The sequence below is a fragment of the Lissotriton vulgaris genome, chromosome 3_1, assembly GCF_964263255.1.
Source record: "Lissotriton vulgaris chromosome 3_1, aLisVul1.2, whole genome shotgun sequence".
NCBI classification, from domain to species: domain Eukaryota; kingdom Metazoa; phylum Chordata; class Amphibia; order Caudata; family Salamandridae; genus Lissotriton; species Lissotriton vulgaris.
Genome location: NC_141689.1, coordinates 551122900 through 551135760, shown reverse-complemented (window position 1 = coordinate 551135760; position 12861 = coordinate 551122900). Strand labels below are relative to the sequence as shown.

General features: G+C 40.8%; 1 protein-coding gene across 1 annotated transcript in view; it reads right to left on the bottom strand.

Annotated features, from left to right (window-relative positions):
* Positions 1 to 12861, bottom strand: part of RAD17 (RAD17 checkpoint clamp loader component) — a 416585-nt gene that overhangs the window by 84480 nt on the left and 319244 nt on the right. Inside the window, exon 13 of the mRNA XM_086960823.1 lies at positions 1844 to 1990. Coding sequence (XP_086816949.1) covers positions 1844 to 1990 — 147 coding nt within the window. The remainder of the gene's footprint in view (positions 1 to 1843; positions 1991 to 12861) is intronic.

Here is a 12861-nt window from a genome sequence, read left to right as displayed (position 1 = left end):
TGAGGAGTCCACCCCAACCGGAGCTGATAAGAAAAGCAGACGCCCAAAGACACCCCTCACACGACACCCCACGACCTTGGGTGGCCCAACCGACGGAGTCCAGGCATCCCTCTACAATCAAACTTGCCCCTCTTGCCCTCAGGAAACCTCCTTGACTGAGTCTGCAGCATTTCTTCCAAATCGTAGAGCTCCAATGAAATCAACAGGGCTCATGACGACCTCTTGGCACCCTGCATATGGCCGCCTTTGTGCCGCTGGTGGTACAGCTCTTGTGCGTACTGTTGGCCCCTTTAAAGCTGATCCTAACTCCAGGAGCTTTGCTCCCACAACCGAATGGCCTGCTTGTAAGCCTTGGCCACCTACACTGTGCACCCGGCTGCCCAAGTGCCGCTGGTGGAGCGATTTTAATTGCTTCCTTGAGTCTTGGGGAACCTTGGCTCTAACCCCAAACAGCTATTCCAAAGGAAGCCATGTTAAGATTTTTCTCAAAAAATGGTCTGAGTGTTGAACTGACTTTGTACTAAAACCAAAGTAACCTTGCTTTGAACCCAAAACTGTTGTATTTACCTGTGCTTTGTAAGATCCACGGTGTGAAATCTAGGCATATCACTCCCAGTTGCTGATGTAACTGAAAATTAACGCAGATGTAATCTAAAGTATATTCTATGTATTCTGAACTGTTTTAAAAGCAAATACAAACCTGTAACAGTTCCATTTTCAGCAATTGCATTTGTACAGCCTTGCATTTGAAAGTATATTTGACCTACCTGTGCCAAGTTCTGCTTGGCTCTAGAAATAAAATATAAGTATACCTTTTTTATACTTACCAAATTGGTCTGGATTTAGTCTCTGAGTGTGTGCCATTAGTTCTTGCCAGAGTGAATACAATAAATGCTTAACACACCTCCAGATAAACAGAACCACACTACCACAAAGAGAGCTATTAGTGATTATCTAATTTAGCCTCTGCAATACCTCTGGACTCTGTGCACACTATACCTTACTTTGGTACAGTTAACTGGATCAGCGGTGTGGTCTGCGACTTTGAATTTATCGGACTAAGTTAGACAAAACACCTGATAATACAACAAGAATCCCACAATTTACTTCTGTACAACTCATTTGTTGAAGGGACTATTTTCCAAATTTTTAAAAGTCTTGATAGGGCCTTCGATTGAGTACCTGTAGTATTTTTTTAGAAACCTGAAAACTCACTGAAGTTAGAGGGTAAGTACTTAGAACTTTTTGTGAAGGTCTTCTAAAAAGAACCCCACTTTAGTAAATCAATGAGCAAACCAGAGAGGATGGCTGATGAGCTCGATCTCACCCCTTACTCTAATCTAGAGGTGAAAGTTGAGGCTTCTCTGTAAAGCTAAACAAAATAAGAGCTGGGTCCAACTCTACCAGAATACAACTCCAGGAGTTCCTGACAAGGTATTCAAAGGACCACCCAACTGCTAAAGATGAGCAATTACTAGTAGGGGAGAAAGTAGTGAGGATGATGAGGTCTTAGACCACCCTTCTTGGTGATGGCAACCCCATGTCTCCGGACTGATCATCAATGCATCCCTAAATTCTTATGCACACCTAAACTGCTCATGGAAACGGTCCGAACTGCATATGCATAGATTCATGCACCAGGAATTAGGCTTTTTCACTTCCGCTGTGCTGCTCTGTACCTATGTACACAATCAATTTTATATCTCTCAAAATCTTTACATGCAGCAGTATCACTCATATGGTGTACATCACTAAAATTAAAGGTTCATGCAAACATTTGTTTTCAATAAGAGTATGCAAATAACAAATCTCTGCAATTGGATAAAAAATAAAAAATTCTTACATTCCAATCCCCACTGAAGAAATCTGCAATACTCAGGTATTCACTTGCTCTGACAATGTCATCGATTTCAGTGAAGAAATCTAAGTAGTTTTGGTGAAGATATAAATTAAAGAAGTCTCCGGGCATGTTCGACTTTTCCACCACTCCCTAATATAAAATGGGAAAAAGATATGCACAGTTAGATTATTCAGCACAATAAAATGGGTGGGTGAAAGGCGCAGTGCTTCAGACACAAACTAGATACTCAAGTGAGGTCAATAAGCAAATCAAGCCCTGTACTTTTTCAAATGCCTGACAATATTTGTCTTATGGTTTCTTGCAAGGTAAGGATCTATGATTTGGTCCCATGTATTTTCATGTTAAAGACCTCATGAACAGGGGAAGAACGTGAAAACTTCTAGTCTTTTCATGCCATTAGGGAAAGGCATTTTGCAAAGACACTAACAAACAACGCACCACCATCCTTGGTCAAAAAATGCACCCCCTCAGAAGGTCAAGCAGATGCTCATGACGGAACCGTTCCGTCATGAGCATCGAAGGGGTTAAAAGAAGAGTCTGTTAATGTTGTAAGATGTAGAGAACCAAAATTTCAACAGAGTTTGGTACGTAATGATAATACGTTTTTTAAACAAATTAATGTTTGTTTCAAATGTGGGAATACACCTCATTTTTGGTCAGGACGTCCTTGCCCTGCTAGGAATGTAACGTGCAGAGCATGTGGTAGGTTTGGGCATTTTTCAAAAGTGTGTCAAAATGTAAAGAAAAATGCAGAAGTTCATCAAGATAATAAGTATTTTCCCAAGAATTCGTCCTCTGTTGCCAACGTTCCAGAATCTGAAACAGGACATAATAGTCTTGAAAAAATTCAGGATGACTTGAGAGACATGGTTGTTGTGGTAAGTGATGTGAATGCGGTCGATTGTGGTTCTGAATGTGTAGACCCGTATATTGAAGTTGGAGTTGGTGACAATAAGTTATGCTTGTTGGTTGATTCAGGTGCGAGAATCACCATGATTTCAGAAGAGAAATTCAAAGAAGTGTGGGGTTCACGTCCCTTATTTCCCCCTGACAGATCCCCTGTGTCTTATGAGGGAAGAACAATCGAATTGGCAGGTTATTTCGAAGATAACTTGGAGTTCAGAGGAAGGAAGATTTTTGGGAAGATTTATGTGGCCATCAAGGGTTTGGATATCCTTGGATGGTTTCATCAAGGACTTTTTAAAATGGTGCTTAGGCCTGGAACAGAGGATCAGGTATCTATTGTGAAAATGAACTGTTTAGTGGAAGTTTTGTCTGGGAGATACCCTTCTGTTTTTAGCAATAAACGTGGGCAAATAAAAGGGTTTACACATATGATTAAAGTGAAAGAGGGTGCAATACCAGTTAAGCACTAGCTTAGAAATGTACCCTTCAGTGTGAGAGAACAACTTGAAAAGGAACGTACGACTCTTTGCGAAAAGGGGATAATAGAACCGGTTGAGTCCTCTCTTTGGCTTAGTCCCTTGGTGGTTGTTAAAAAAAAAGAACGTAGAGCTTCGCGTCTGCATTGATTTGAGCAGTTTAAACAAAAACATTTGGATTGATTCACACCCCTTACCGAAGATTTCTGATATGCTGTCTCTAGTGAATGGATCTAGGTGGTTCACGAAATTAGATCTTGCCTCAGCGTATCACCAAGTGGTGTTAGATCCATCTTCGAGGCATTTGACTGCTTTCGTTTCACCCATTAGTATGTTTCAGTATTGCCGCATGCCTTTTGGGTTGGCCTCTGCGGCAGCAGTTTTCCAAAGAATCATGTCAAATTTACTTAAGGATTTGAAGGTGGTCATTGTCTTCCAAGATGATGTTTTGGTGCATGGTGCTACATCGGAGATCCATGATGATATTGTTTGCGCTGTCATGGAGATTTTACGTGATGCAGGAGTTGTTTTAAATAAAGAGAAATGTGTCTTTAAAGTACAGAAAATTGAATATTTAGGTCATGTTCTGTCTGAACATGGTGTGGAACCAAGACCTGGATTAGTCAAAGCCATTGTGGATTCTTCACCCCCTAAGGACAAAGTGAGTCTTAAGACATTCATAGGGTTGTGTGAAGTTTACTCTAGGTTTTTACCTGGGTATGCATCTAGAATCCAACCACTTTCCAACATGCTAAAAAAAATGTTCTGTTTGTGTGGGATAAAGTATGTGAAGATGCTTTTTGTTGCATCAAAGAAAATCTAGTTAGTCCGACTATTCTCAAACCTTTTAATCCTAATTTGATGTGTACCAACACAGTGGATGCCAGTGGGGTAGGTTTGGGTGCGATTCTCACTCAAAGTGAAAAAGGACAAGAATATACTTTGCGCTATGCATCCAGAGTCCTACAGGGTTCTGAATTGAACTTTTCTGGTATAGAAAGAGAACTGTTGGCATGTTGGTGGGCTATTAGAAAGTTTACTCCATACGTGTGAGATAAACATTTTAAATTATGCACTGATCACAACCCACTGGTTTCTATTCTCTCTGGTGACAAGGTTAGAGATCTTACCCCCAGGATTGCTCGTTTAACAACAAAACTTTTACAATTTGATTTTGAGATTTCTAACATACCAGGTTCAAACAAGCATTTACAATGCAATGGTCTTGGCATTATTAAAGGTAGAGCTATTGGCATTGCTTTTTTTTTTTTATTTATTAATAAAAGGCCTTGTCATTTACATAGGCAATAGCTTAATTGTTAAAGAAATGGCATTGTCATTTATAATTTTAATATGTTTATTGTTTGCAAATGCATTACTTATTGCATTTACATCAACACAGAGCTACCCACACAAAGCTACCTACATAGAGCATTCACATAGAGCTACCTACACAGAGCCATACTCACACAGACAGAGGCATCCGCATATAGAGCCACCTACAATAAAAGCTATCTACACAGAGCCACAGCCACATACACACAGCGAAACACACAGAGCTACACACATAGCTACACACACACAGGTACACACAGCCACACACACATACACAGACACACAGAGACACACACACTCAGAGACACACACACATACACATACCTACACACACAGAGGCAGATACACAGATTTACACACACACACAGATTTACACACACACTTATAGTTACACACACAGAGCCACACACAGAGCTACACACACACACACATACACACAGAGAGCCACACACACACACAGAGCCACACCGTGACAAAGCTGTTCACCCGGTCCCTAATTAATGTTTTGTCGCAGTACCAAATCCACCCGGTACCATTCCTTCCTCGAGGACAAGCATAAAATCGCAACGACGGGGTGCTCTCCAATTCGAGGCCCCAACACAAAAGTATTCTCACATTTCAATATGTGTAAATATATCATGCATGTTTTTCCTGTAGTTCGTTGCTTCAATTATTACTATATGAAATGAGAACTTACTTTCAGAGATCTTAAAGCTCTTACATCGACTGTACTAAAATGATTGATATCCTGATCATTTTAGCTCAACCATCACAAATATTAGCTTACCACTCCTGGCTATGCAGACACCTTCAAATATTATCCCGTTTCTAGTGCATCTTAGTTAGGCACCAATAAACATGTGGATCCTGCAAACCTCTTCCCTGAACAAAGAAACCCTTTCTCAACTTATCACTGCTAAAGTTCGTGTCGAAACTACTTATTTCTGTACACCATGAAATGTGGTTCCTTTTACATAGTCTCCCCATGGCCTCACCAACTAACTGCGATCCGAAACAGGGATCAGAGCACTTTAAATAGCACCAGTTAAGTTACAGTGGACACACATTCATTTTTGTCAGGCACGGGAGAATAAGTGATTTGCCCAGGCGCATGCAGATTGTGTAAGAGACATAAGCCAAATAATATTTCTCTTATAAGTGCTCGGTTGTGAGCGCGCTTTCATACTTAATGTTAAACACGACTTCCAATTGAAAGCGCTCCCTTTTTCCTAGCACGCATCCCGAATACAAAACTGGACCTATTGATAAATAAATACAGTGCTAGAGGTATTACCTAGTGATGTATTGTGGCCTTTACTTTTCAGCGCGGTCTCATAGCGCCTATGCATATAAGAATAAGTACATTTCCCTGTACATCCAAAACCCGTGCCTCACCCCCGAGAGGTAGGCGAGGGCAGGCTTGGGGGCCAGGACCCTGGAAGTGGCCTGCTGGTGAGGGCCGCGTCCCAGTTGGGGGCCGCATCCCCCTGCGTGGCGGGAGCTACCGGGAGTCAATCCCAATAGAGGAGAGAGGCAAAAAAGACTCACTATCCTCGCCCACCCCGATACCACGCAGGACAAGCACCCACGCGACCAGCAGCAGCGACGGCGACCCTGGTGCCCGGGTTGGACCGGGTCCCGGCCAGCGCCTACAAATTGCTCTGGGCAGACATTACTAAATGCCCACTCCCCATGTCCCCGGGATCTGCTCTCCCCCATGACGGACGTAGCCACGGCGGGGGCCGGGCACATCCGCCCATCTTCGGGGAAAGGGGGGCACAGCACTCACCGCAAAATCGCGGATCCAGGGGACACGTCCGAAATGGCGGACGCAATCTTCCGAACATTTTCAGATTCAGGGGCGTGTTCGGCGTTCTAAAAAGGGGCATGGCTAAAAAGAGGAAAAAACAGAACGAACACGCCCCCGAATCCGAAAGAGACGGAGCTTCTTTCGAGTGACGCCTCTCTCCTCCAATGGCTGGCATCCGTTTAGGAAGCCACCCAATGGAGGAGAGACGAGGAGAGAGGCGGGTTTAAGCACCCTAAAGAAAGACATTAAATCTCTGACTTCCGGCTGGCAAGCCAGCCTTCGGTCCTCGACCTAAAAACAGTAGGGCAGATTATTTTTCTAGAAATCCTGTCGAATGTGGAGATCCACCTGAAAAGTATGATGAAGACGACTGTTTTGTGGCTCCTGTTCTGTTGGATGAAATGTGTGCTATTAGTGAAGTAGAATGGAGAGAGAAGTTGAATGAAGACGTGCTTCTGTCTGAAGTTATTAAATGTGTAAAGAAGGGTTGGCCTAAGGAGAAGAGTGCATATCTTTCTTTGCAGACCTTTGTAAAAGTTGCAAATGAAATTTCGATTGAAAAGGGTTTGCTTATGCACGGTGATAGACTGATTCCCCCGGAGGTTCTTAGGGTAAGACTTATCCAAGGAGCTCATGAAGGTCATCTTGGAAGGACTTTTACCAAGAGGAGACTTCGCGAACACCTATGGTGGCCTCAGATGGACAAGGACGTTGACACTTCTGTGGGTGAATGTGTGGTTTGTTCCAGCTCAGAAAAGAGTTTGAAAATACGTAACCCACCTTTACAACCCATAGAATTTCCTAGTAAGCCATGGGAGAAAGTCGGTATCTATCTAGTGGGACCTTTTAACATCGTCCCCACAAATTCAAGATTTGCTGTTGTAGCAATTGATTACTATTCTAAGTGGCCAGAGGTTCACTTTATTAATGATCCTAACACCAATAACGTCATCGATTTTCTAAAGACATATTTCTTCGTGAAGGTTTCCCAGTTACCATGGTTAGTGACAATGGCGTTCAATTTGTCAGTCAGGACTTTGAAAATTTCATGAATCAAAGTGGTATTTGTCATTTAAAGAGTGCGCTCTATCACCCACAAATCAATGGTTTGGTTGAGCGAATGAATAGGGTTCTGAATAATGGTGTACAGTGGGCTTTAGCTAGCAAGTGCAATGTACAAAATGCGGTAAGTTCGATGCTTTGGTTCTACCGTACCACACCTCACTCGACAACAACATTTTCACCGTTTGAACTTCTTCGTGGAACGAAGCCAAGTTCTAAGATATGTCCTGGCTGGATGGCTAAGTGGGTTAAAATGGATACTGTGAACAATGTAGATGTTATCGTTAGATCTAATGTTCTTCAAGCCCAGAGTCAACAAAAGTCAAGGAAAAAGTCAGTTTACCAAGATATTAAAGTTGGTGATATGGTACGTGTTAAGTTACCAACTCATGCAAAGAAAGGGTGTTCCAAATTTTCTGAAACTTTTATTGTTGATAAGATTTGTAGTAATGCTGTAAGAGTCAACTTTAAAAATTGGTGGAATAAGTCAAGAGTTGTCAAAGTCAACAAAGATTTCAGACAAAGCCTATCATCTGGTTTGGGTGATTCTCGCATCAAACCTAGTCTGGGTCAGCCTGATGCAGAGGTTGTACGGAGAAGTACCCGACAACGTTTCATTCCTGTAAGGTTTCGTAATTAGAGTTCGGTGAACTATGTACCCGACAAAGTTTCATTCCTGTAAGGTTTCGTAATTTGTGTTTGGTGAACCATGCTGCTTACTATGCATGTATCCTTGCCATTTAATATAGTTGTTTTTTTGTTTTTGTTTTCATTTAATTAAAAAAAAAAAATTCTCTTCGCCTCCATTTTTCAAGTTGGGGAAAGGAGGATGATGTAGTATTCTGTCCTCATGATGTAGAACGCTCTGTTGTGAATGTTCTGTAGAACTGTAATGCATTCTACTTAGATTGTTAAATTATGACAGTTGGTGGTTTGCTGATCTGCTGTTTGCCTCGCTGCTGCGCAGCACCTGAATATTTGACATTAAATCACAATTACTCTTTATGACTGCTATCGTATTTACTAAAAACAGTCATTAGCAGAAATGAGCAAATCAATTTATGGTAGTAAGTGTAATATTATTTACACCGTTATACTTTATATAGGATACAATTCCTCCAGACTTAGATTATATGGCTATTGCAAACTATTAAAGAGTTCTGTAACAATATAGAGAAACGAGGTTGAAGGCAGATTTCCCTTAAAAGGACATGAAAAACAGAGCTGACTTTCAATATGCTTATAATGTATGGCAGTGGTACTTCATTCCTTATAATACATGGTCACACCATAACCCTTCCCACAAACCACTTAAATTCTTGTTATGGTGCTCTTTCATAATAAAGAGATAGGATGTTTATAAACACGAATAAAATTAGAATTTCTGGTGGAAACACACCACACCAAAAAGCAGTTAGATATTTATTGTAAAAAGTTATTAGAATCACTTTAATAGAAGTCAGATTTCAAAAAATGATGTATCTCAGAATGCGTAGAAACATACAAAGAGATTCTATCTTTTCTATAATTACCGAAAGTGTGGAAAAAAATAAACATGTTAACATGTTGCTTATATATCTCATTCCTGCTTATTACGGTTCATCTAGAAAAAAAACTTATCAGAATAAATAAAAAACATGTTTCGTTTTTTAACCTCTTCGCTGCTAAAGGAATTCTCCTCCTGTGCTGTCCCCGATTTAAATGGGTGTGGTTGTGACGGAACCATTCCGTCATCAGCACAGCCCAACCGTGACTGATGACGGAATGGTTCCGTCACAAGCATCGAAGGGGTTAAAGGCAGATTTAGTTATGCTCCATGTCCTGACTAATAGCACCAGGCATTTTGACGTCAGAACTCAACTCAAATAAGTTTTAACAGTTGAGTGGGTATGTCATTTATTTATTACAGGTGACTAGGGAAGTCACCTATAGTAAGGAGCGTTGCTCCAGGATTGACAGCTCCCCATGTATTATATAGTTCATTAAAAGCAGGAATCACTGCATGTTACCACATATCATAAACTATAGCTATAATTGAGAATTACTTACTTTAGGAGTGCCTATAATACGTTTAGCAAAAATTACTAACTGGAGTGTTTATTTTCGCACTACAAAGTCTACATTTATTCAACCTATTTGAAGCCATGCTTCCTCTTATAAAAGTTTTGGGGGTGTGTGAGGAGCACTCCGTAATTGTCTCTCTACAAATTAATCCACCGGTGCTGCGGCTAATAAGGGTAGTCACTCGTTGTTAGAAGATATAAGTTATGACGGGTTAAAAGCGACGCTGTAAATTCCTGCCACTTATTTCAGCTTAAAGGTACTCAAAGCTTCTAGAAAAGCCACACGTACTCCGTGTTTACCTGAATATGTATCTCTTCCCACTCTCTTGTTACCGTTGTTGTCAAAACCGCATTCAAAGTCGCCGCCATAACCAAACTGTTTTTAACACGCTGTCGTCACTACAACGCCTTAGACATCAAAAGCGGACTGTTGAAATTACTCCTATCTTAACTCCTTGGACGCTCATGACGAGCTCAGCTCGTCATGATGTACACCTCCATACACTCATGACGAGCTGAGCTCGTCATGAACAAAGGGAAATTCAATAAACCAGCACAGGAGGAAAATAACACTAGCATCGATGTGGTTAAAGTTAGTGCCCAAAGTCGCCATCTTAGACTAGGTCAAATAATCACTTTATCCTCTTAGTGACCACAGGCTATCTCGACTTTTTGGCTGTGCGCCAACGTATTACTCTCCCAACCTTTACTGGTTAAGTTAATAATATACACCACGCGTATATCGGATAATACAGTGAAATGCATGAACCCATATTAACGATTGTGATAATGCGGTACAGACGCTAAGACACGCCGTAAGCTCTCTGTCGGATGTAAACAATCTTCCTGTCAAACAACACATATTTTCAACCTTCCCAAGGGGGATAATAAGTTGCTTGCCAGTGTAACCAAGTGAGGTAATGTTATGTGATGTATAGTTATGTTGTGTGATGATAAACAATGTGCTATTATAACATCATTATTTAGGTATGACTTTTCATGTTATCTCTAAACATAGACTTGCAAAACACATTAAGTCAACATCAATGTGTGTAATATCGACATAAGTCAGAATGTTTCCAACCCTATTTATGTATGATGCACTTGGTTTTTGAGCCAGGGTAATTGAACACTGAAGATCAGTAATTGTGTACTGGTTTATTGGAGCACACCGAGCACGGTATTATCGCATAACATCTCATCACACAACATAACTATACATCACATAATATTACCTCACTTGGTAATTTCAACAGTCCGCTTTTGATGTCTAAGGCGATGCAGTGACGACAGCGTGTTAAAAACAGTTCGGTTATGGCGGCGACTTTGAATGCGGTTTTGACAACAACGGTAACGAGAGAGTGGGAAGAGATACATATTCGGATAAACACGGAGTACGTGTGGCTTTTCTAGAAGCTTTGAGTACCTTTAGGCTGAAATAAGTGGCAGGAATTTACAGCGTCGCTTTTATTTATCTTGTAGATCGGACATCAAAGCGTTGAGGTACGTGAATATTTCACATCGGCAATATCGAGCTCACGAGTATTTGGCTCGCAAACTATTATAACACCAGTTATATATTTTTGCAGGGAATAGAAACACACTGCCAGCTCTACAGGTATGTTTGGTTGAAATGAGGAACATTTCATGAGCAAATACTAGTGGCAACTAGCATTAGAACAATGATGAGTGAGTTCATTATTATCATTATTTCATTTTGGCAGCTTATCGACAGTAAGACACTGTTAAAAAATGCGGTAAGCATAAGTATGTTCAGTTTCAAATAACTTTCGTTGTATAGTCGTGTGTCAGTTTCGGACACATTGAACATAAACACATTATTATTGTTTTCAGCCCCCAGGCGCAGTGACTCTTTCACACAGGTATGAGTTAAAATACCAATAACACCACGCTCATGGGCGTTCTTACAATTACATCATATTTACATCTTCTTATTTTTTATTTTATTTCAGACTGGCCCCTGATGAAGGTACCATTGAGTACCGAAATGCATTGGGCAGAATAGTGACACTGTGTTGTAAAACTAGAATGTAATAGTAAGGTATGCCGCCTCTGTAGGTTCCAGTAAGTATCTCTCCTTAGGGCGGGGACACGCCGCTGTGCGTCACCAAGCGCTTTACAAAACCCCCTAAATAGAAATAGAAATATATTGTATATGTAAAATCAAAAGAAAAAGTGAATTATATGATGCATTTGTTTACATGATGAATTAATCAGCACTGAGGAAAGTGCGTACAACACATTATAACAAAGAGAATCATGTATTAAAACAATGAACTCTTTTCTGGTATATTGTTGAGTAGAATGTTTTCAAAATTTTGAAGATGCACCACACCGAGTGAACAGTGCGCGTCTAGATGGGTTTGTAAACCCGTCATAACTTATATCCTCTTATAAAAGAGCACGAGACCTATGATTTAAGCTTTTTGGGAGGAGGGTAATGATGTTACTATATATTATGGCAAAAGTATACTGTAAGTCTCCTTTGAGTTCCAAGGCCTTCGTCTTTTGTCTTTGTGGTCCCCATGCCATGAAAATTTTTACTTTCCTCTTCTTAATTGCCTTGGGTGCATGCATTCTGAGGCAAGACTCACATGACTTAGAGTCACAGTCGGATCCCGGGCACCAAAGCCAGAAATAGAGTAAGGGTTGGTTTGCCATACAGGGCTTAAAGTCCGAAAGTACTGCACTTTATACATTTCTGAGAATTTAGAGCAACGAAGCATAACTCTCAGAGAGCAAGCTTTGGAACAGCACCAGGGTGGATGCTAAATGGCTTCAATGACATCACCAAGCAACACTTTCGTTCTTAACACTGAGTCAGCGCACCCTACCGGCTTATTATGGGGCTAAGGGGAGCGCTGAAGGCTTTGTACAGAGTCTATAAAGGCAGTGGACGACAACACCTGGAGAAACGGACGGCAGCACCCTATTGTCGATCAGGTATTTATTTTCATTTGTTTTTTGACAAACTATGCACTGTTGTAATGGGAAATGAAAGTACATGAATCAGTAAATTAATACGTTGACACATTTATACTAGAGAATCCTTTAGAGGTATATCAAATATTTTCCATGGGAGCCAATTCTTTCAGTGTAAACTAATCAAAGTCTAAGGAAGCAATTAAAATCAGCAGAAGGACTTACCCCATGAATTTCATGCCTGAACACCACATTATTGAGAATGAGAAGGAAAATGCTACTTACCAGTATGCATCTGTTCTTGGCATGTAGAGCTGCAGAGTTACACACTATGCATAGATGGCCACCTAGTGTTGGGCCCGGATGTTTGCAGTTTGTTTTGTTGTAGAAAAGTCTTTGAAAGTC